General features: G+C 47.2%; 9 protein-coding genes across 9 annotated transcripts; 5 read left to right on the top strand and 4 right to left on the bottom strand.

The window, feature by feature from the left end:
• Positions 1-9: 9 nt before the first annotated feature.
• Positions 10-833, bottom strand: FPSE_00567 (uncharacterized protein; the record flags this gene model as incomplete). Its single annotated transcript, XM_009253687.1, has 3 exons — positions 10-226; positions 294-665; positions 721-833. 3 exons carry the CDS (start codon positions 831-833, stop codon positions 10-12), a joined length of 702 nt encoding a protein of 233 aa, XP_009251962.1.
• A 3,371-nt stretch (positions 834-4,204) lies between these two features.
• On the top strand, positions 4,205-8,357 carry FPSE_00566 (uncharacterized protein; the record flags this gene model as incomplete). Its single annotated transcript, XM_009253686.1, has 7 exons — positions 4,205-4,643; positions 4,691-5,191; positions 5,238-5,471; positions 5,516-6,328; positions 6,374-7,589; positions 7,639-7,722; positions 7,775-8,357. The coding sequence occupies 7 exons, from the start codon at positions 4,205-4,207 to the stop codon at positions 8,355-8,357; spliced, it is 3,870 nt and encodes a 1,289-aa protein (XP_009251961.1).
• A 149-nt stretch (positions 8,358-8,506) lies between these two features.
• Positions 8,507-10,207, bottom strand: FPSE_00565 (uncharacterized protein; the record flags this gene model as incomplete). The annotated part of the gene is made up of 2 exons (XM_009253685.1): positions 8,507-10,023; positions 10,075-10,207. 2 exons carry the CDS (start codon positions 10,205-10,207, stop codon positions 8,507-8,509), a joined length of 1,650 nt encoding a protein of 549 aa, XP_009251960.1.
• An 865-nt stretch (positions 10,208-11,072) lies between these two features.
• FPSE_00564 (uncharacterized protein) lies at positions 11,073-12,483 on the top strand (the record flags this gene model as incomplete). Its single annotated transcript, XM_009253684.1, has 2 exons — positions 11,073-11,148; positions 11,201-12,483. 2 exons carry the CDS (start codon positions 11,073-11,075, stop codon positions 12,481-12,483), a joined length of 1,359 nt encoding a protein of 452 aa, XP_009251959.1.
• A 376-nt stretch (positions 12,484-12,859) lies between these two features.
• Positions 12,860-14,608, top strand: FPSE_00563 (uncharacterized protein; the record flags this gene model as incomplete). Its single annotated transcript, XM_009253683.1, has 4 exons — positions 12,860-13,055; positions 13,101-14,059; positions 14,105-14,184; positions 14,233-14,608. 4 exons carry the CDS (start codon positions 12,860-12,862, stop codon positions 14,606-14,608), a joined length of 1,611 nt encoding a protein of 536 aa, XP_009251958.1.
• Positions 14,609-14,901: 293 nt separating this feature from the next.
• On the top strand, positions 14,902-15,252 carry FPSE_00562 (uncharacterized protein; the record flags this gene model as incomplete). The annotated part of the gene is made up of 1 exon (XM_009253682.1): positions 14,902-15,252. The coding sequence occupies one exon, from the start codon at positions 14,902-14,904 to the stop codon at positions 15,250-15,252; it is 351 nt and encodes a 116-aa protein (XP_009251957.1).
• Positions 15,253-15,490: 238 nt separating this feature from the next.
• On the bottom strand, positions 15,491-16,338 carry FPSE_00561 (uncharacterized protein; the record flags this gene model as incomplete). The annotated part of the gene is made up of 3 exons (XM_009253681.1): positions 15,491-15,793; positions 15,839-16,158; positions 16,215-16,338. The coding sequence occupies 3 exons, from the start codon at positions 16,336-16,338 to the stop codon at positions 15,491-15,493; spliced, it is 747 nt and encodes a 248-aa protein (XP_009251956.1).
• Positions 16,339-19,584: 3,246 nt separating this feature from the next.
• FPSE_00560 (uncharacterized protein) lies at positions 19,585-21,285 on the bottom strand (the record flags this gene model as incomplete). Its single annotated transcript, XM_009253680.1, has 3 exons — positions 19,585-20,686; positions 20,735-20,870; positions 20,925-21,285. The coding sequence occupies 3 exons, from the start codon at positions 21,283-21,285 to the stop codon at positions 19,585-19,587; spliced, it is 1,599 nt and encodes a 532-aa protein (XP_009251955.1).
• A 1,172-nt stretch (positions 21,286-22,457) lies between these two features.
• On the top strand, positions 22,458-23,579 carry FPSE_00559 (uncharacterized protein; the record flags this gene model as incomplete). The annotated part of the gene is made up of 3 exons (XM_009253679.1): positions 22,458-22,489; positions 22,551-22,660; positions 22,720-23,579. The coding sequence occupies 3 exons, from the start codon at positions 22,458-22,460 to the stop codon at positions 23,577-23,579; spliced, it is 1,002 nt and encodes a 333-aa protein (XP_009251954.1).
• Between the last annotated feature and the right edge of the window lie 171 nt (positions 23,580-23,750).

Genomic DNA, 23,750 nt, shown 5'->3' with positions numbered 1-23,750 from the left:
GAGGATACTCTATTTCGTCGGCGCAGGTGGTGGTGCAGCAGGATACTTGGAAGCCTCCCTCAAATGATCCGGTGTACCCAAAGGCTGCATCTCGCCTCTGTATTCGCGCATGGCGACCTTGCGACCGCAGTTCTTGCAGTAATGGCTGACGTTTGATGCGCAATGGCAGATGTAGGGGCACATGACGCCGAAAAATGTTCCGAAGAAAAGCGCTGCGGCGTAGACGCTATAACAGTTAGACAAGGCGTTTTGTAAATGGAAAGGGAACGTACTGTGTCATTCCGGACGCTGACTTCTTGACCTTTGTCTCGGTCTGGTGCTGACAGAACGGGCAGTCGACCGAATCGGCTTGGTCGGCTAGTAAATGCAAGGGCGTGACTGTAGGACCGCTTCGCTGCATCGGAGGTTGCGGCTGCATTGGAATCGACATGTTCTCCTGGCCTGCATATTGATATTGTTGTTCTTGTTGCTGGTGCGCAATAGCAGGATGCTGCAGGATCGGAGGCGATTGTGTTCCGTCCCAATTCATGATGCTTGTCTGCACAGGCGAAACAGTCGATACGGGTGGCGGGGGACTCGTTTGCGGGCTTGTTTGCGCCGGAAGATGTTGGTGCGTCGGTTCGGTGACGACTTCGGGGAGGTTATCGTCGTTGATGTGTGGTTGTCTGCGAGTAAATGTCAGCAAAGTCGCGCGATTGAAGGGAGAGGGGAGAGACGAACTCAATGGCGATCTTTTCGTCGGTGGGTGGTTCGGCAGGCGGTTGCGCTGTGTATGAAGGAGGCGCGATGGTGTCGGCGTCGACGGGTGTCGAAGAAGTTGCTTGCTGCGACATTTTGAACCGTGAGTCGTAAGGTAGAAATGTTTGTTGAAGAAAGTGTTCGGGGAGGCTGTGAAGAAAAGAGTAAAAAGGTATTTTCGCATTCGTGAGTCCGACGGGAAATGCGTAAGCTAGGGAGCCCTTGCTGAATCCTTGCTTCGTTTGAGCATGGCGCAGTTGATTCCTTCGAAAACGGGTCAATAATAATTTGGGGCCGTCGCAAGCCCAATCGCCACTCAATAGATCAGTTGAACGGACTGTATCGACGATCAAAGAGCTGTATTTGCAGAGGATTGACCTTGTTAAGCCAGGGATATCTTGTTTTGAAGGATGTTTAGTGCTTACGCGCTAATGGCATCGGTGGCCGTTCGAAATGAGAGGAGAGGCTTATCGATAAGCCTCTGTTTCCAAGGTTCAACATCAATCCTAGGGCTGATCAGTTGTTGTCAACGCTCAACCAACGCTCAAAACCTTGTTCATTCGCAAGTGAGTTACTTGGCCAACAGTGGTATCATCTGCGATAGTCAATTGGACAGTAATAAACAGGCGACAGATGCCAGAAGGAAGAGGCGAAGTAGTACAGTTGCAATTGACTCTTTCACCGAACTTTTGATCCCTGTGGATTCCCATCCTGACAACAACAATTGCACTGTCGTTCATATTCCGATTCGCTATATGACGTATATAGAATGAACACCGCCTTCATATGCGGCACAAGGAAATGTTGTAGTATCGTGCCCGTCTTCTGCCGGTTCTGATGAGGCTCCACGATTGAGATATGTACTCATGGAGAACGGATGTTCAACCGTTCCTATGTTTGTAATCGCCAAGCCAACCCGACGAAATGTACCATTTGAAGGATCTACTGACCGGAACAGAAGAAAGTCCCACATGCTGATAGCGCCACCACTTTCGTTGAACAGATGACGTCGGGCTAGCATGCAGTACAAAGTATCGCTTTCGCATTCCGCGTCAAATTCGGTCGGCGGCTGTTGAGGATACACTAGGAATTCCAGATCCAAGGGTCCCTGGTCGCTGTCTTGCCCCCTATCAGTTTCAATATTGCCGCGAACAATCGACCGCATACCCGTCTTTTTCTCTATTTTGTCCAAGAGCCTCAACTTTCTAAGCTGTCCGCTAAGGCGAAGCCATCCAGATAAGACCGCGCCCATCTTGTCTTCCGTGGCATACTCCAGCTCATAACTGTCGACGTTGTACAGATACTGCACCCTGTCGGTATGGTAGTCCCTCTTAACTATTTCTCCATTCACTGATGCCCACGACCAACTAGGCGCTGTGTATGTGTCGTATTGAGTTGGAGGAGCTTTGCCAATGTCGTATGATCGCCATAGCAGATCGTTCTGAAGATGGCTGTGCCACATACCGGCAACATACTCGTCTGATAGGTAAGAGGCGTACACCCTTGCGACGGCCGAGATTGCAACTAGTTTGTCTTTTGGAAAGCTTAGTGCAGATGCTGAATAGTCCATAACCAAGTTTGACCAGGAACGATGCCCATCCGGAGCAATCATGAGTCCTTTGAAGGGGCCTTCGTTACCAAACACTTCAAATCCGTCCGGGTTTGTTTCTGAGGCCATGCATTCACGACACTCCCAGTAAACCATCTGTGCGCCAAAATGTAGAGCTCTTGGGGATAGTAAACGCTCTTGCATGACCCAGCCCCGAGTGTTGATATGCGCATGCTTGACAGGTTTCCAATAGTTCAACTTGTCCAGGATGTACTTGTCTGATGTAGACTCTTGGAGTTGGGACTTATAGACGCTCTTTGTAATGCGAATCTCGTTAGTTGGCGGGACCAACTCTCTTGGGTTTCGGGCTCTGAAGATGGGTTCAGAACTATTTGCGTTGTCGCCAGCAACTATATTGCAGTGCGAAAAGGAGTAAACCTTGTGCATTAGCGATGCCTCTCTACTCCAGTCGGAAAGGTCATCCTTGTCTTGAAATATGCACAAAGCATCAATCCATAAGTAGTTCATGCCGACTTGTTCAGTAATAATACAAGCATCGCGGAAGGTCGGCGGTAAAGACGATAGTGGCATCCCATGTAGGAGGCCTTGATAGGACTGCTTGTTCAGAGTGATAATATGGCCTTTACCCCATGAATGACTGAGGGTCATGTATGGTCCCGAAGGAGTGAACGTGTTTGTTTCCACAAGGGATACGATAGGGTCGTCTGTTTCATTAGTGGACCTGAAGGTGAGTAGTCGCGTAGGATACCATTTTGTATCAATTGGTTTGCTGCATGATGTATGCTTCTCCTGGCATTGACTTATCCATCCTCTCGCCAACGAGAAGACCTCGGGCGAGTTTGTGCTGGCAGAGAATTGTAGGGAATCGAGAACGAGGCGGTTGTGCCCAAGACTCTTTTCTTTATCAGTCTCTACTTCTCATCAGCATCTCTCCTATCCCTAGAGCTGCACCAGAATAATACCCTTGCGAGCTTTGAAGCTAATAAAGCGCGATGGAATATTTGTGCTTGTGGCTGCACTCGGGCCTAATTGAACGTCCAAGACAAATTCTGAACTGTTACCCTCAATGACAAACATACTCGTGAGCCCATATGTTTCGAACTTGTATCCCTCAAGCTGGCCAAGCTTTTGTTGTTCACCCGGTGTATATCGGAACCAAACTGTTGCGCAAATCATGCATCTCAATTCTATTGAATACTTCCAGTCCTCAATGCAAGTTTGATGAGGAAAGGAGCTGGAACCTGATACTTGGACAACCAGAGTAAAAAGCTCTTTGCACCTTTGGCAAAGCATGACGGGTGACGTGGTGGCAGGTATGATTACCTAGGTAGTCACAGAAAGGTGCGATGATACTCGATCTGACCGACTCTCTCATAGAAAAGACATGAGAGTGTAAGCGGAAGAATGTCCCGCTTTCGTCCGTCTTACAATAATCGTATCCCCCGTATGCGTATTCCGTATAACCCCACCCACCACGGTGACTCGCCGCTAAACCCCTTCAAGTCCCTTGGAGCGCTCCCTGTTTGACGCAAAGAACTTATATAACATGGCTGAATTAGCAGTACATCATGGGAATATTTGTTTCTTCACGACAACATGGATTTAGACAATAATTTCGGGCCTCATCGAATAGGCGTTTTCGACTTTACCATTCTTTTTGAGCAGAGTATCTTGTCGCTTCTCCCTGCTACATTGTTTCTGTTTCTCGTGCCACTTAGACTCTTTGCCCTGCGGAACAATGACAGGGTTACGGAACTTGGGATTTTATTATGGCTAAAACTGGTAAGTATCCTGAATGAAAATCTGGCGTTGCTAATAGTCTAGGCCACGGCTGCTTGTTATGTCTGCCTGCAGGTAGCCTTAATCGTGTTATGGTCTCGAGAGAGCTCCGCAAATATGGCCATCGCAGAACCAGTCTTGGGATTGGTTGAATCGATAGCACTCATTACCTTGATCTTTGTCGAACATAGAAACTCGAGAAAGCCGTCCAAGATTATTGGGGGATACCTTGCCATCACCATCATCCTCGACATTGCTTTGGTGCGCACCTTTTGGATCAGGTCGATGTGGGCTATTGCGGCTGTGTTCACTTGCGCTTTCGCCCTCAAAGTGACTCTTCTGATCTTAGAGGAATGGCCTAAAGTCTTAGTGGGAGAGAACGAAAAGATACGGGAGACTTCTTCAGGTGTGATTAATAGAAGTGTGTTCTGGTGGCTGAACAGCCTCTTCCTTCAAGGGTATCGTGGCATTCTCGAAACTGCGGATTTGCAAAACATCGACCCAAAATTCGATACAGACCATGTATCAAAACCCTTGGAAGAGCGATGGATACGAGGTAAGTTCCATCCAAAGCACGTTTGGAGTCTGTATTAACATTTACAGACCCAAAGAACGGACCCTCCAGCCTTTTGAAGTGCACCTTTCTTGCGTATAAATGGCAGTTTGCAGTAGGCATCCTTCCTCGACTTCTCCACAGTGGTTTCAATTTTGCACAGCCATTTCTTATACAATCCGTCATTAACTTTGTTGGTCGAAAGGAAATGTCTGTACAAATTTCCAGTGGCCTCATCGGAGCGACTGTACTTATCTATCTCGGCCTTGCGATATCCGGAGCATGGCACAAGCACCTGTCGTTTCAGATGGTCACCATGTACCGAGGCGGACTGATCTCGTTGATATTCAAGAAGACGCTAAAACTCAAAACATCGTCTGTCAAAGATTCCGCACAAGTTACACTCATGACAACGGATGTCGAAACGATTGTGGCTGCTGGGGCATCGATCCATGATATGTGGGCCAACATGATAGAACTTCCTATTGGTATCTACCTACTGCACCGTCAGATAGGCAATCCGAGTCTTCTTGTACTCGTTCCAACGATTGGTAAGTGGATGTTGGCTCGCAAATTGTAACAATGCTAACAATCAAGTCACCACCATTTTGAGCGGAATCATCTCTGTAGCCATGGAGCCAGCGACAGTGCAATGGAACGCAATGGTCCAAAAGCGCGTGGGCGAAACATCAAGCATGCTGGACCAGATCAAAGGCATTAAGATGATGGGCTTGACGAATTTCTTTCGCCAAACAGTGCAGAGTCTGAGAGTAAAGGAACTAAAAGTATCTGCAAAATTTCGATGGCTACTTGTACATTTTGTCACACTTGGTAAGCTGCCGGTACCTTCTCGTTTATCCTTGCTAACATTTTAGCCATGGTTTCTGCACAAGTAACACCAGTCGTTGTGATACTCTCGGCAATCTACTGGTCAAGATCCGACCAAGGACTGAGCGTTGCTGAGGCCTTTACCTCACTGTCCTTAGTATCACTTGTCACCCAACCGCTTGTTACGATTCTTGTTTCGTTGATGCAGATTGCTGGAGTTGTGGCAGGGTGTGGCAGAATCCAGGCATTTCTGTTGCTCAAGGAGCAAGACATCATGACAGCAGAGGTGCCTGAAAATGGCCTGGCAGTGGCCATCAACAATGCATGCTTTTCCACCGACGAAGGAAACACACTTCTTACCGATATCAACATGCGTGTTGTTCAAGGAACCATCAACATGATCGTGGGAAAAGTAGGAAGCAGCAAGTCGACTCTTCTCAAAGCCATCATCGGCGAGAACACGCCATCACAAGGAAGTGTCAGAACAGAAGCTTCAGTTGCATATTGCGATCAAGTTCCATGGCTTCGGAACACAACAGTCAGCAAAAACATCATCGGGCAGTCACAGGTTGATGAGAAGTGGCTCGCAAGAGTCATACGATCATGTGCACTTGATGAGGATCTAGCGCAGTTGCCTCAGGGTCAAGAGACTGTTGTTGGTTCCAGAGGAGTCGCGTTGAGTGGTGGGCAGAAGCAGAGAGTCGCTCTAGCTCGCGCTGTGTATTCCCAGAGCAAGCTCATCGTTCTTGACGATGTTTTCAGCAGCCTTGACCAGACGACGTCCGACACAGTCTTTGATCGACTTCTGGGAGAGAAAGGGTTGCTTCGGAAAAGCACTGTCATTCTGGCAACCAGTAATGGTAAGCATTCCTTTCAGCAATGGGAGAACGAATACTGACAAGCAGCCCGTTTCCTTTCCTCGGCCGATCGCATCACAGTTGTTGACGAGGGCCGCATCGCTCGCAACCAAATTACATACTCTGAACTCGAACTTACGGAAACGCTCAAAGTTATTACACCCATGCAGTCCCCCGAAATCGTCCAAAAGGATATTGCTACGGTTATCCCAAAAGAAGAGATTGATCTGTCACGAAAGACAGGCGATACAGAATGCTACAAAATCTACGTTCGATCAATGGGTTGGAAAGTCATCGGTATTGTCTTTCCCACCGCTGTGATGGGCGCGGTCACGGAAGCTATGCCTCAGATCTGGCTACGAATCTGGACCGAAAAGGGCGATGGGTCAAAGGATGCCAAATATGTAGGTGGCTATGTGGGACTCGTCGTTGCCGCCATGATTCTAGCACTTGTCAACATCAGCTACTTCCTCATAATGGGCGTCGAAAAGTCTTCCAACAATCTTCACGAGCAACTCTTGAAATCTGTCTGCAGAGCGCCATTACACTTCTTTACAACAACGGAAAATGGCAGTATCTTGAACCGCTTCAGCCAAGACATGACGCTCATTGACATGTCGTTACCTTTGGCGTTCTACCTCACGCTCGACCTGACCCTTCGAGGCTTGGTCCAAACGGGAGTTGTTGCATCGGGCGCAAGCTACTTTGGGGCCTTTCTCCCACTCTCTTTCCTTGCATTATACCTCATCCAGAAGTACTATCTCCGCACCTCGAGGCAAATGCGTCTTCTCGATCTTGAAGCAAAGACACCACTATACACGCAATTCACCGAGATCACGGCGGGACTATCAACCGTCCGCACGTTTGGGTGGTCCAAAGAACTTTTGGACGAGAGTTTCAAACTGCTCAACACATCACAAAAACCTTTTTATCTAATGTTTTGCATACAACGATGGTTAGAGCTGGTGCTTGATTTCTTCGTCGCTGGCATGGCGATGCTGTTGGTTACTATTGCGCTCCGAATCCCAGGAACCACAAGCGAAGGAGCAATAGGGCTCTCTATGGTCAACTTGCTCGGCCTCAACCTGACTCTAACGACTGTTATTGATCAATGGACGAGTTTGGAGACGTCCTTGGGGGCCATAGCCAGACTCAAAGCGTTCATTAGTAGCACACCAAACGAGAACAAGGAAACCGAAAAAGAGATACCAGATGACTGGCCAATCGGCAAAATTGAGATTGAGGGGATCACGGCTTCATACAGGTATGCTACTAATTACTGGGGTTTGGAGATATTGCTAAGGATTTAATAGTGATGAATCGGAACCGGTCCTCCATGATGTATCTCTAGTCATCGAACCAGGACAGAAAGTCTGCCTTTGCGGTCGGTCTGGAAGGTATGTTACAACATCCTCCATTTTCTATCGAAAACGCTAATGTCTATTCTAGTGGCAAATCTTCCCTCGTTCTCTCGATCTTACGACTTCTCGAACTCCAGTCCGGCAGTATTCGCATCGATGGCAAAGATCTTGCGGAGATACCACGCCAATACATCAGATCACAAATCACAACTATACCCCAAGACCCAGTCAGCATGTCAGGCACTGTACGGCACAACATGGACCCTGAAGAGCTCGCCCAGGCGGATGAGATGCTCATAACAGCTTTGAAAATGACGACTATATGGTCAGCCGTTGAAACCCGTGGAGGGTTAGACGCCGATATTTCAGCACTTGGCTTCTCAGTTGGACAATGTCAACTCTTTTGTCTTGCACGAGCGTTGCTATCCCACTCGAAGATTGTTCTTCTTGATGAACCATCAAGCAGTGTGGATGACGCCACGACCAAGGAAGTGCGCCAAGTCATCCGGGAAGTTATGCACGGCAGGACAGTCATCGAAGTCACACATCGACTTGATCATGTCACAGACTTTGACATAGTCGTCGTCATGAAAGATGGTAGGATCGTGGAAACCGGTAATCCGAGAGATTTACTGACCCAAGATTCTGCCTTGAAAGCATTGCATGGATAGACTTTTAAGAAGACTCCACTCTGCATGTACACATTATTTCACATTCATCTTCACTCAGCCAATCGCAGCCCATCTAAAATTATTGTACATTATATGCTATTATATACTTTTGTCTATCCATCTAAATCTAATACATGTCTAATATTTGTCTAATCGCTCTTTGATGGCCACTTTATTCTCCTTTCAGCCCTGACATACAGGTTGTTCGGCCTAATCAACTGGAACATGGGATCGTACTCGACAGGTCCGTCTTGAGCCAGGTTAAACTTGTATCGGTACACAAGCTTGGGCAAGAAGACCTTGACCTCTTGCAGAGCAAAGTTGAAGCCGACACACATGCGAGGTCCAGTCGCAAAAGGGATGTAAGAATCCTTGGGGCGGTTCTTGACACGGTCGGTGTCCCATCGATCTGGGTCGAACAGGGCAGGGTTGTCCCAGATCTTGGTGTTGTTGTGAATGTGGTGGAGGGCGGGGATGACGATGGAGTCCTTGGGGAGCTTGTATCCACCAGGGAGAATCATGTCGACCGCTGATGTTCTAGCGGGTTGGTAGGAGGGGTTGTGGCGGCGTTGTGTCTCCTTGATGTACTTGTCAAGGAATGTGAGCTTGTTGGTCAGATCAGCGGTGATCTGGGTGTTTTCGTCAAAGCCGTTGTCGACCAACTCCTGTAGAAGTCTCTCTTGCATGCCAGGGTAAACAACAAGACCGTACAAAAGCCACGATAGGAGAGAACTGGTTGTGGTGAAACCGGCACCAGTGGCAACGACAAGGGGCTCCATTATACGCTCTCGGGGAAGCTTGTTACCCTTGCTATCGCTAGCACGGAGGACATAGTCGACCATGTTCTCAGCCTCAACGGCGGCATCCTGGAGTTCTAAATCTCCTTCACCCTTGGCAGCGTTGGCGACAGATTCTGTCATCATGGCCTCCATGTGAGCACGAGCCTCTCGCATGCGCTGAGGGTCACCGAAGGGAAGGCTCTTGTACCAACTTGGCATGGAGGTGAGTTTCTTGTTCAGTTCAAGAGACTGGGCAATTCGCAGGACCATGGCGTGAGGTCGGGCATCAGGAGAGGAAAAGTGCTGGAAATCCATTCCAAGGACCAACTTTCCAACAGCCTGGGCTCCGAGCTTCAGCATATAAGGGTACACGTTCCAGGCCTCATCACGCTCATCAAGTTCATCAAAGACCTTGAAGGCATCCTCGACAGTCCGTTGCATGGTGGGTGCGTAGTGTCGCACAGCCTTGGGGCCGAGAGCAGGGGGCAGAAACTTGTGGACTTCCTTCCACTCTTCAGTATCAGTGTCACCGACAAAGACACCAGCCTCTTTGTTTTTGATGGGGAACAGAGGGTGGCCCTCGATAATTCTCTTGGAGAAGAAGTCTGACTCTCCAAAGACGATGGTGGCCAGCTTGGGGTCGTTTGTTTGGTAGATGGTGTTGCCCATGTTTGTTGTCTTGAACAGGGGACCATACTTCTCAAACAGCCTTTGGTGGTTGCCCAGATGGTCGGGATAGACCTCGAAGTAGTTGCCTACAAAAGGCAGACCACTTGGGCCTGGAATCTCGCGGACAGCCTTGCCATCGATGGTGATGGAGATATCATCAGCAGCGAGAACATCAGCGACTGTTGGCAAAGCCTCAGAGTCGGTGACGAAAGCGATTCCTGAAAAGTTAGTGACTGTTGAGATTTTATTTTATTTTATGATTGGCTTACCGCTGGGGTCAACGATTGCAAAATGCGACGCTACCAGGTGTTGAAGGCCTTGCTCGTCCAGAGACGGGGGCAGCACAATTTGCTGGGCAGTTGAAGGGTCCTCGCCCAAGAGATGAAAACGTTTTGTAGACATGACGATGATGAATCAATACAGTATAGTATAATGAGACGAACAAGTTTACAAATGGCTAGTCGCTGGCTGGTCTACTGGTCTATATAAAGCAAAGCAAACGATAAAAGTGAACGAGCCTCGGCCCAAGAGAAAGCTACAGCGGATTCGTGTGGATCTATTAGATATGACCCTTGCATCTGCCGGTACATTTGATAGGGATAGGGGCGATGAAGAATTTGCGTCTGCGGAACGGCATTGATAATGATGAGGTGGCGCCGTGTATCCACTAGAGATCCTCCACAGCCCTGTTAGCGAGGTACTGACCTTGGTTTGTAGTTTAGGTCTGATAGTAAGTACTCTTTATTAGTGCCGGATATGTTTATTAGCTGCGGCGCTACGGAGTCATACGAGTCAGGGTAGCTTGTTGAGTAATTAATTTGAATCGCAGTCCAATTACAATAATAATTGTTTCAACCATGGGCTTTGAGCCTGTCAATTCATGCCTTTAAAGTTACAATTCCGTCGGCGTATATCTCCTTGCCGAATTCCGTGCCTCGGATTGATAATCATGGATGAAAGTGTAAGGATACAGACCCAAAATAAAAGATTTAAAAGCTTTGACGCAACGGAATTCATGCCCTTTCAACGATAACCAACCCGACAAAGACACGGAGACTCGGCCGTTCCGGACCCACAATCGGCCGAGAAAGGGCCACAAGCCTCGGCTCGTGTCTAAAAGGGGCAAAAGTAGCTTCGTCAGAGAAGCCAGTCAATGCGACCGTATTTGATAACGACTAATATAATCCGCTTGTATCCTCTTGCCGCTTGTAATACGATATTTGTCTACTAATCCATCTGCCATTCTATCCATCTCTACAAAGACAAAATGGCTTCATTTACTGCAAAGGAAGTGGCCGCTCACAACACCCGCGGTGACTGTTGGACAATCATCAAGGGACAGGGTAAGAAAATTCTAATCTTATCAGAAAAAAAGGAAACTTGCTGACCGCTAAGTCTATGATGTTACAAAATACATGGAAGACCACCCTGGTGGTGCAGACGTCCTCATTGAATCAGCTGGAAAAGACTCAACAATAGAGTTCGACAGTGCTGGTCACTCCGAGGATGCCTTTGAGATTATGGAAGAGTATCGCATTGGAGAGTACAAGGGCGCACCTGTCCGAAATGCTCCCAAGGCTGTTACTCTCAAAAAGTCTGCTCCCATCGCTGCCGCTGGAAGCAGCATTGCCACAACCGCTCTTACAGCTACTGCTGCCATCTCAGTTGCTGCCGCCGCTCTTCACCAGGCATACCGACTGAACCCCGAGATCCTGGCTTCTCTTCCCAAAATCAAGCCTGGATCCGGATCTGGACCTGGTTTCCTCGAAGGCTTCATCATTGCTTCTGCGCTCTTCACCGTCGCTGGTACTGTCGGCGTCAAGAAGCTATCAAAGCACCTTCACTTTGAGGAGGGTGGTTTCATGAGCTATGCTCCCCACAAGAAGATGCCCAAGGTCACAAAGCTTAACCCTCTTCTTCAAAGAGGATGGCTCGACCCTATAGCATACCACGCTCTTCCTTTGACTGTCAAGGAGGAGATTGCTCCCAATGTCTTCCGTCTGGTTTTCGCTCTTCCAACGCCTACAACAGTCCTCGGTCTACCAACTGGTCAACATCTCGCCATCAAGGCCGAAATCGACGGCAAATCAGTCAACAGATCCTACACACCCATCTCAAATAACAGTGATCTTGGAAAGCTTGAGCTTGTCATCAAGTGCTATCCCGATGGTATTCTCACCGGCAGATACCTCGCCAACCTCGAAATCGGCGACGAGGTGCAATTCCGTGGACCCAAGGGCTCTATGCGTTACCAGCGTGGTCTTTGCAAGAGAATAGGCATGCTGGCTGGTGGAACAGGCATAACTCCCATGTTCCAGATTATCCGCGCCATCTGCGAAGACGACCGCGATCTCACACAAATCAGCCTCGTGTACGCCAACCGCTCAGAGCAGGATATTCTGCTACGCGAGCAGCTCGAGACTTTTGCCCGACGATACCCCCAGAACTTCAGACTTTACTATCTTGTTGAAAAGGCGCCCGAGAATTGGGCGTACGGAACTGGTTACGCTACACAGGAGCTTATGGAGGAGAAGTTCCCCGCGCCTGGGCCCGACTCCAAGATTATGCTATGCGGACCACCTGGCATGATCAAAGCGGCCAAGACATCTCTTGGCAACTTGGGATTCGAGCAGCCTGGAGCGTCTTCCAAGATGACTGATCACATCTTTTGCTTCTAGACTAAAACCTATTTGTATTTTTAATAATGAACCAATTACATACTACTACTTTTCATCTGTTAAATAGCCTATTGTACCCCTGTAAAATGATCAGCAGCGACTCGATAACCTTGGTGTGATGCTTAATAGTTTATTTTGTGGCCGGGTCAAAACGCCCGCTGACGGGACTTTACCTTCCCCTTGGGGTAGATCTGCGTATCTTGGCGATGCTGGGATTCGATGTCGACATCAGCACGGCATATCATTTGCAGAAGTGAGGGGAACTTTTGTCTTACGCTCCATCGTCATTGCAACACTCGATTGCGTGTGATGCGTCTTTATAAAGACTCACATCTCGTTGTATAATGGAATTGTTTTGTCTTGTTGCGAGGTAGACATGGTCGATACAAAGAAAACACAGGCCGTTGATGGCTTGCGCGGTCAGCCCTACGATGGCTTCAATAGCGACGAGAGGCCTGTCGCTGACAACGGCAGTACCATTGATGCGCAAAACTTTGCCTTTACCGAGGATCGAAAGATTGGTGTCACTGGCGCTGTCTTTTTGATTCTCAACAAGATGATTGGCACAGGAAGTAAGTCAACATCACAACACATACAAGAACGAAACTAATTATCAGTCTTTTCTACACCGTCTAGCATCTTTGCAGCTACTGGATCTGTGGGCATATGTCTTATGCTATGGATCATTGGTGGCTTCTTGACTTTTTGCGGTCTAAGCGTGTTTCTAGAATTCGGACTCGCGATTCCAAGATCTGGCGGAGAAAAGAATTACCTTGAAAGAGTCTACCGACATCCGAAATACCTGGCTACTTGTGTCTTGGCCAGTCAAATGATTCTTCTTGGCTTCTCTTCCGGCAACTCCCTCGCCTTTGGACGCTACATCCTCTATGCATCCGGCAAAGAAACACCTGATGGATGGGAAGCCCGCGGTATAGCAGTCGCATGTGTCACCTTCTCCGTCCTACTTCACAGCACGCTTCCAAAGTGGGGTATACGTCTGTTCAACGCCTTGGGCGTATTCAAAGTCGTCATCTTATTGTTTATCGTCTTTTCGGGGTTCGCTGCACTGGCCGGACATCGTCGCGTTCCTGATCCTCATAACTTTGACAACGCGTTCCGCATAGAAGATGGTGATGGCTACGGCGGCGGCGGGGCATACGCCTACTCAAACGCCCTTCTCAACATCATCTACAGTTACAAAGGCTGGGAAAACGCAAACTACGTTCTTGGCGAACTGAAGAATCCCAGAAAAACACTTGCTGTCGCGGCGCCCATCGCTATCGGTGGTGTGACGATTCTCTACGTTCTCGCAAATGTGGCGTACTTTGCAGCAATTCCCAAATCTGATCTCGCCAAGTCTGAAGTCATCGTTGCTGGATTATTTTTCAGAAACGTATTTGGTCAAGGTGCTGCGGCGAGGAGTCTGCCTGCGTTTGTGGCATTGAGCAATTTGGGTAATGTTTTGGCCGTTTCGTTTGCCCATGCGAGAGTGAATCAGGAGCTGGCTAAAGAGGGCATGCTTCCTTTCAGTCGGTTCTGGGCATCGAACAAGCCCTTTAACTCACCTGCTCCATCAGTAAGTCTGTCCATGGAGCGTCTGTGATGGAGCTAACGAGTGTAGCTGTTTCTTCATTGGCTTGTCACTGTCATTGTACTTCTTGCGCCACCTGCTGGACCAGCCTACAACTTCATTGTCAATCTGTACGTCTCTGCATCTCAGTATATTCACAAGCATGCTAACATATTCAGATACACTTATCCCGGCTCATGGATCAACGGCTTCGTCACTGCTGGTCTCATCTATCTCCACTGGAGCAAGTCAGAAAACTGGACATCGCCATGGCACACGTATCTTCCGATATCGGTCATTTATCTGCTCGCCAACATCTTCCTCGCACTTGTGCCGTTCATTCCACCAGATGGTGACTGGAATGCGGATGGATATCCGTACTATGTCTTTCCTGTCGTCGGTGTTGGCGTTTTGATACTCGGAGGTGTCTATTGGGCATTCTGGACAAAGATTCTGCCGAGGTTTGGAGGATACAAGGTTGTTGCTGATAGGACGTTTGATGATGCTGGGGTTGAGACGGTCCGGTACCGTAAGGTTTCTGTTCGACATCACTAGTTAGTAACAGTGAGTCTGGCATCTAGTCTTCCGATATCTTGGGAATACTTAGATTGGCAGAGAATGAGTGTTGGCTATGCATGAGGTGGTGCGGTGATGGAGTGTCACTGATCGTGGACTGAATAAATATTTGGAAAGATATGCGTTTTGTCTGTTACAGTCAATCAATGCAACTGAAACTCTCAAACTGACATGAATAAGTATTCCCATTGCTCTTCACTATAAGTAAGTGTCTTTGTCGGCGTTTATACAACATATAAAACGATCTCTGTAACCTTTATTACTACTTCATCATGGCATCTAATATGACCCACACTCTTGATCCCCAAGAGCCAACTTACATCAACGATATCAAAGTCTACCACAAAGGTCTTCCCGGTGTTTTCCGAATCGAAAGCGAAAACCTCGATGTCCGTCTGAAAGCCGTAGTTAATTCCCACGGCAAGATATCCGATATACAGTTCAAGAACCGAAATGGAGAGCAGATGAGGGATCAGATATTTGCTGATATACGGGGAAGTCTTTACTTTACGGGAAGTGCTCGCCTTGCCCAAATTGTCATTGTTATGATGGGGATTTCCTGTGAGACGATTGGTGAACCGGAGCGAGTTTCTATGGTGGTTGGCCCTGATGCTGAGGGATAAAAAGACAAGGAGTTGGAAATCCCTTTCTTGAAATCAGATTAGATCTCTAAGTAGGTTTCTCTGACGAGGCTAGTTTTCAAATAATGGCGTTTCCTACGAGGTAGAAGGCTTAAGCTTAAGGCATAGATAATAGCACAAGAATAGATATGTTAGCCTAGGCACAGTATGTGTTGTATACTATATACGACATAGCTAACCATAGCCGGATCTCCATCTATCTCACGACCTACAAAACTCATCACATTACAGAACAGCTTGCTGTAAGAGCAGTAGTGACAATACTTGTGAGAACTCCTTTTCCGACAGATGTTGCAATTCCTTTCAGAAATGCTCCTTTCCTTGCAGATTGTGGCAGCTTTGGTTTCTCTGTCAAGTTGTGTGAAAAGTTGGAGACATGGCTTGTGATGATTTCCAGCTCCTCATAGGCAGACAACACGTCAACTATATCAGCCTCGCATATAGCACTTGCCTGGACATGAATTGTGTTGTCGGCTAGAGCAAGGAAGAATTCGTTCTTGCGGTTGGGGTTCATGGCGACGAACTAATAGCATTAGCGTGTCAACCTCAGTGTCATGGCTTTGCTTACCACAACATCACCTCTCTCATGATCGTTGAGTATATCATACAGCTCCGGGTAGTTGTTCTCACAGGCCACCGTCCATTCACCGTTTGTGAAAAGGATACAGTGTGCCCCATTCATGCCTAGTGCAACTTGCTTGATCTGTCGATTGTCCTCGCTGAGCCAATCTGGCAGGTTTAAGCCCCTTCCTTCGTACTGCCAGGTTTTTTGGTTGAAGACAAAGAAATCACCAATCGTCGAACCAAATGTCACGGTAGAAGTGTGCTCGTCATGTTCATCAAAGAACTCAACCAAAGATGGGTAGTGTGTTTTCAACCCAATGTAACCTCCATACCAAGTGAGTAAGATATCTCAGACAGTGAAGCAAAAAGTGTCCACTTACTGTACCAGCTTGAATCAGATTCGTCAGTCCACCGTAGGAAGTAGTTATCGTTAGCATCGAGAGCTAGTGATTGTACCTCTTGCACGGGGTTCTTGTTGATCGATCGTATTAATGCCTGGGGCATGTTGCGTCTTGAGACTTGTTAAGTTTTTGTGGCGTCTGTCATAACGGGACTACATACCTAGTACATTTCTTGGGGTGGTCAAGCAAATATGAACCAGACTTCCCGAAAACAAACATGAGCTGATAGACTGACATCTTTGTACCCACAAAGAGCGGAAGGACGTTATAGAGTAGACAATATACGTGGATCGAAGATAGTATAGACAGGTGGGAGCATGAAGGGAGTATGATTCACAGAAATAAGGTAGTGAGATTACCCAGATTTGTTATAAAGAATACACTGGGCTATCATAGCCAACAGCTTGCCAGCCGACCGTGGTGGTTGCCACACTAATAGTATGTGAAAGTCATCACATGTGTCGAGTAACAATGCTAACCAACCACGATAGAAGGCGCCTACAGAAGGATTTCGGTGTGCAGGAGCTTCATCCTTGTTTGTCTCACAATGCGTGTGATAATTGGCAGGACTTTGTCAATATCTCCTATTATATGCGGCTATAATCCTATAGCGTCTAATCCGTTCTCTTGACCTATCGTACGTCCTGTTCATAAGTCTCACATGAAAGCTGAAAAGAAAGTCGTACCATCCCAACAATGAAACAAGTCGTTTAACTACTGACGCGACTTGATCGTGTTAGTGTATTGGATTGATCTTCATAGCACTGGACTCTTGTTTGGGGGGTGGCGAGTTTTTAATTGCTCATTATCTGATACCCTGTACGTACCTGAATTCCATCTTGAAGTGTGGTTGTTGTTTGATGACTTGTGATGCGTTGGGTTGTGTTGATGTTGGTGGAGGAAGGAGGGAAAAAAAAGGGACGGAAGCAAGTGAACAGCGCATTTTATGCCCCTTCTGAACCTTATAGTAGGGCAAGGGCATAAAAAAAACCCGGTCTTGTGAGGGCATTGGAGTCATAATGCTCAAAAAAGTGTAATTGAAGATGGAAACCCTATCCCTAGGTACGTACCTGAAGTTAAGACTGCATGAATAGGCTCACGGGCTATTAGTTGCGTAGAAAATAAGTCTATAATTGACAAAAGAAGTCTCCTATGATGTGAATAGCTTCTCTGTACTGCATTCCCTGTTGCTCAACTCGATACTAGTCAACTGCGCACTGGAACCAACCAAAGTTTTCCTCTTGCTGAACCTCTGGCGGTCAGCCTTTTGATCGGGGTCTTCAATTAATGGCAGTGGAGAGCCCAGTTGAGAGTCTGCAAAGTGGCTAGCACTGAATGTGGCGTGCCATGTATTCGTGGTTGTTGACTTTATGCTTCGGGCAAAGGCCTGAAAACAGGGTCTCATTGTCATAATCGTGGCGACAATGACGGCCGTAAATATCTCTGACATTGCGAGTGTGTTGGGAGTAGTGTTGTACCCTAATAGTGTTATTAAAGCTTGGGAAATCAGAAAAATCAACATACAATGCGGATCTGTCGCTGCACCTGGATTAGGCACATAGAGTAGAACTACTCGAGTTGAAGCACAGGCCGTATGTCTGCTCGGTTAGCTGTGGAATGATGATCTGAAGAGGTGGATTAACTTACAATAGGCCAACAGCAATAAGACCGAGGAACTGCCATGTTTCCTTGCGTCGATTCGTCCGCAACAAGACAGGATAAGGCATAATGACAAGGAGAAGAGATGTGACAGCGTTGATGTAGGCATTTGCTACCCGGAACTTGTTATTGTCGATACATTCGCCAGCCCCATCTTTGAGCCACGCTTTCTGGATTGGTCTGCATTGGAAAGTTGATACCAGAGTGCCCGAGGTGTAGTAGATGACGATAACACACATGAGGGTAAAGTTGCAGTATCTCACCACTCTTATCTGCCATAAGATGGGGTCCTTAAAGATGCTCATATAGATTGTACAGATTGATAGCTTTATGACACCGGCAGTGGCCTTGAAGAAAATCTGATTAAGCCAGAAACACTGCAATCGTTAGTAATGGGACAAGAAGAGTGGGAAGTAATGGTAAGTATTTACGATTTTTGGTGTGGATGCGGCCTGAATCTCGGGAGGTAGATCGGCTTTGTGATATCCGTAACCCCATCTGAAGTACGCTATTTTATGTTCAGCTAGAGATTGCAAGGGATACACAGAACTTACGGTCCAGGTTGAAACCAGCAAGACATAAACTTAGGCACTGCATCGCGGTTATTATTTATGGTAGTTGGAAGCCGAAACAATTGCTTACCAGACCAAGAACCAATAAATAATCCGATAGCACAATCACCCTCTTCCGCGCCCGCCACGATATTCTCCATATAACCAGAAGCGTCGCAACGATTGGAAGTATAATTGTTACAGCCTTGAGCTGGGCGGAGTTATTCGGGCCCTGATAATACTCCGCCATGGCTGGTGAACAGAGTCAGAGCACGCATCGTCCGTAGATAGCAACGTGGGTATTTGGGGTGGGACACATCTTTAATTCAACTACAAAGTATTTTTCTAAGGCCATACGCCACACGTCGTTATTACGGCAGAATCAACGGATAATTCAAAGAAACCTGCCCGGCTTCATTACCGCTGTAGGATGTGCTGTTACTGGACTAAACCGTCAAATTTACCAATTGGTCATCATCTTTTGCCGATAATGTAATCAAATGCAGGGCAGCCGATATAAGAAAGTAAGAAGCGGGTGTGTACGTTAATCATTCGATGAACAAGGATGGAGCGGTGCTGGTTCAAGGTTGTATACATGAAGGAGGCACAGTTCCCCTTACATGGGTGACAATCACCGTTGAGAGATGCTAAAAGACCACTTTGGCCAGATTCTAAAGCATTTTTGTGAAGTTATCAGATCTTATCATCCAGACTGTTTGTGCTATCAAGTGAATTGATGATGCTACTTAATACTTATGTATGGCAACATCACATTTGTATAACAGGGGTTGTCGAGATACCCTGAACCCCTGTCATGGACATCTGCAGAGGCTTCCTTCAACGGTGTAGCATCCATTAATCTCGCTTGTCAACTGTTGGTCCAAGGATTGAATGGATCACTTACTGCGCCGCTGGAAAAGCTTGCAGAATAAGGAATCTGTAAATACGGCACATGCTCAATTGTGGCATGCAAGTAACAATCCTACCCACATTTCTTAGCACTTTGGCTGCAAACTTTAAAATCCTACGTAAAATTCTCAGTAGTGAATTTAGAACATAAAATATTGATTTAATTAATTCTATTTGGTGCGAATTTTGTTGGATATGTTCGTGGCTAAATATCTATAGTGGAGGTGTACTTATTTGCATCGCCAGCTGGTAACCTTTTTAGGATCCCCACCAATATATGTCTGCGTCTTGGGATACAGACAATGCTTGCGACGAAAGTCAACACCCTCAGTATAGATGTCATTGATAAACTTGGTACCCGTTAGACTTTGAGGTGCATTTCCCTTCTCGACCCATGCCACAATGGCCGCCAGCACGTTATGCTCGGGATCAAACGGCACTCCCGCAGAAGGAGCACCACCCCCCTGTCCTATAGCCCAGGCACCAGGACCTGTACTGCAGTGGAACATGCCTGAAATGGGAAAGTAACGGTAGTAATCTTGCAGATTGCGGTCAGCGGATGCCATGCGATTCCAGAAGCGATGTGTGTTGAACTGCGTGATCTGGTTGTCCTGACCTCCGTGGTAGCTAAGCAGTTTACCGCCGCGCTTCTTGAAAGCCGGAAGTGACTTTGGATAGGTGCGGATGTCAGAAGGGTTTAGCTTCTCAGCCGCTCGAACATTGTCAACGCTGTATGTATTGGCATCCCACTCCGGGTCGTTGTACACGACGTAGCGGAACCAATCCACCGAGTAGTCAAAGGGCTTGCCTGCGAGGAGCTTTGAAACTGCCTGAAGCTCGTTGCCAGGGTTCATGCGTGGGAAGATAAGCTTGCCGTTGGGATAGGTATAGGGAGCGTAGATCTTTTCCAGTTGCTTCACCTGGGCCTGGTTGAGACATTTGCTGGTCTGGGAGCCTTTGCAGAGTAGCTTCTTGGGGTTGAAGAAGCACTTGTCTGGAACTTCGATGATGCCGTCTTTGACACCGTCAATCTTGTCGCATTGTGCCAGGACTTCATCATGGATAAGGCCAGTCCAGGCGGTGAGAGGAATGTAGTTGGCCGACGTTGAGTTTCCTGTGATGGGATAAAACATGGCTCTTTGCCCTTGAAGATTATTAAAGTCAACGGCTGGGGCTCCAGCCACGATGCCATCGTAGTCCTCGGGGTATGCCTCTGCGGCTTTGACTCCCATGCGACCACCCAGGGAACAGCCAATGTAGTAGTTTTTCGCAGACTTCTTACCATAGAAGGACTTGATGATCTTCTTGGCCGATTCAGTGCCCGTGTGAAGGCTTCGGCAGTCAGTTGATGTGCTTGTGAAGGATATAGGGTATACTCACGATCTGTAAGAAAAGTCTTTGATAACGTCGGGATTGTTCAACATGGTGATAGCTGTGGTGCCATTGTGACCATTGTTGGTACCCATTGTCGCAAAGCCATTTGATGTACCATATCCAAGATCTTCATACTTGATACCTGGTTGAACTGCTTAGCTTCGTTCTTGTAGTGCACACTTGGTCGATTGCTTACATCCATCAACACCCCCATTGCCGGTTGCCAGATATCGACTACCCTCCCATTTTTGTGGCAACCACAGTTCGAAACTGATGCTAGATCGTTTGGAGGTAGGGATCTGGAGAGCGATGCGGCAAAGGTCGACTGTGACAAGCTGGGACCGACGGTTGCATGATGGGACGTTATCGGATAAATCCAATGTCGTACCAGCCGAGACAAATTCTTGGCGCGTCAGAGTCGAGTTGTGTATGAGTCTCGCGGGCTTGAGAGCCAAACACCTTTCGCGGAAAGAATTGCTGGAAATGTCGCATACAGCTGTTGCCACCAACAAGCTGATGGCAACAAAATGCCAGTAAAAATATCTTGCCAGTGACATGTCGCCTGTTGTCGTCTCAATCACGGTCTACCTGGAATGAGACTTGGGTGTCTGGATCAATCCGACATGAATCGAGAGACGAAGATGAAAAGGAAGGAAATAGAGATAAATCTCAATCGTCGTCGGTTATACAAAAATAAACCCTGATCCAGAGCCCCTCATCCCAAGATGGCCGGACATGCTCACCACATTCCCCGAAATTGGATGCGGAGAAACCCCTGCACATGCATATCATTACCCAAGTCAGAAGCAGTCAAAAACGCTTACCAGCCCGAAAGATAAATTGGAGTTATGCAGGGCTGACAAGTAGATATGTGAGATTATGTTGTCATGATTGGTGTTGATCAGTGTACCAGAGAAAGTTGGCTGCTGGACGCATGTTGGGGTTTGGGAAGACGCGCTGCACGTGATCTGGATTAGTCACGAATTCAACCTTTGGATTCGGGCCTGCTTGAACTGGGTTTCCTATATCACACCAACATCACCCCAGATTAGGTTCTCAACATAGAATCTAGCCATTGTCGTGTCTGTTACATACATGGTCATGCTGAAAGTGTTAGGTTTCATCAACACATTTATTTGAAATTGAGTATTTGATTCGTCGTGATCCTCCAGTTGAGAATGCAGACAAATTGAAAAGGTTGGGGCTTCGGCTTGAAGACCTAGAAAGTATAAAGTAATCTAGCCACTTTTTGAAAAGAAAATGGTAATCTTGTCAGAGATGACACTTCGAACTCTCTAATAGGTGAGGAGTACGGATAGGTGATTTATCTGGTGGTCTCGGTAATCACATTAGCCTGGACATGGCCTCTACGTGACACGACGCAAAAAGCAACCTATACGTTATACCACACTTGTCATTTCAAGAATGGTGGTTCCAGCAAGGTTTATATGCGCCATCGTAAACCCTGATCTTCTCGTGCCCAACATTCCATGCCCTCTGTGGTGATTTACCCCACTACTAAGAGTCCAGGAGATGGGATCACAAAAACCCAGGTAATACTTAAGCCAAGGTTCTTCTCTGTTTCTCAAATAATATTTCTCTTGCAGACTTGAACGAAAACGAGTCTCACAACAGTTAGTCAAAGTAGGACCAAGAATGTCTTGCAGTAAGTCTAACGTCTTATTTTTGATGTTTTAATCACTAAAAATAAATAGTACATTCTTCAACCATGGCGGCCCCTGCCAACATTCGCATCCCTACGTTAGTAAATGATCAATTGGAACTCCTAGCTGTTGTTTGTTGACTAAAATATGTACAAAAGAGAGAAAGACATCTTCATTCCGGTGATTGGGGTCACGGGCTCGGGTAAGAGCTCCTTAATCTCGGCATGTTCTGGCAAAGCGCCTAAAATCGGCCACGGTCGCAACGCTTGTAAGTCAAGACATGATGTAAATTTGAGGTTTTTCACTCAAAGCTTCTGACAACTGCAGGCACGTCAAAGATTGAGCTTTACCCTTACGACGCGTCGCCCGGTCGATTTGTATGGCTGATTGATACGCCAGGATTCGAAGGCCTCGGCACAAGTTACACCGAATTCGTCAAGTACATCACCCGATTCCTACTAGACGTGTACAAGGTGAAGGTGGTTCTCAATGGAATTATATACCTCTACCGGATAACTGGTTCGGCAAAGATTGACCTTGTTACCTTGAAGCAGCTCTGCGGAGAGGATGCCCCCAAGAAGTTGACAATCGTTACCACAATGTGGGACGCGGTCACGAATACCCTCGAAGCCACGAAGCGAGAGTCTGAACTCAAGAATACATGGGAATTTGGGAGCTGGATGCTGTCTCAGGGTAGCTCTTATCATCGGTATCAAAACACCAGGGAATCTGCCAGGATGATTGTCAACTCCCTTGCAGGTCTTGACCAACCAACACGCACAACCTCCAACAAACAGATGGTCAAAAAGACTCGACGCCAAATCCAGACCTTTGTTGGCCAGGAGGTCCACAAACACCTGATCGAGGAGAGAAAGACATTCGAAGAGAGACTTCGTAAGGCGGAAAACTACATGCGAGAGGTCAACGAGAACGAAACATATCTTGCCATGTATCAAGAGCGATGCCGATACGAAAAAATGTTCAAAGGAATGGAATCCAAAACAGCTGCTCTCCGTGCCAACATGGAGGGTCTGCTGGCAGAAAAGGACCAGCGCATCAACGACTTGAACCTGAAGATAATGAGACAGCAGTCTGATCAGGCGTTGGCGCTGGCCCGTGTGGAAGCAAAGCAGGCACAGATGATCAAACGATATGATGGACATTTGGTGGCTGGTGTTGGGGTATGACCATACTTAGGAGTACAGCTTCGACTTTTAGCTTGACTCCGAATTGCGGTTGGGTCCACACTACATGAATATGGATGATCATAGTTGTAGGAATTAGTTTAGACGATGCTCGAAGTACTGCTCAGACTACGGAAAAAAAAAAAAAAGAAACGAGTATTCGGCACTGCATAT

The sequence above is a fragment of the Fusarium pseudograminearum genome, chromosome 1, assembly GCF_000303195.2.
Source record: "Fusarium pseudograminearum CS3096 chromosome 1, whole genome shotgun sequence".
Taxonomy (NCBI): domain Eukaryota; kingdom Fungi; phylum Ascomycota; class Sordariomycetes; order Hypocreales; family Nectriaceae; genus Fusarium; species Fusarium pseudograminearum.
This window is presented reverse-complemented; position numbering and strand designations above follow the sequence as displayed.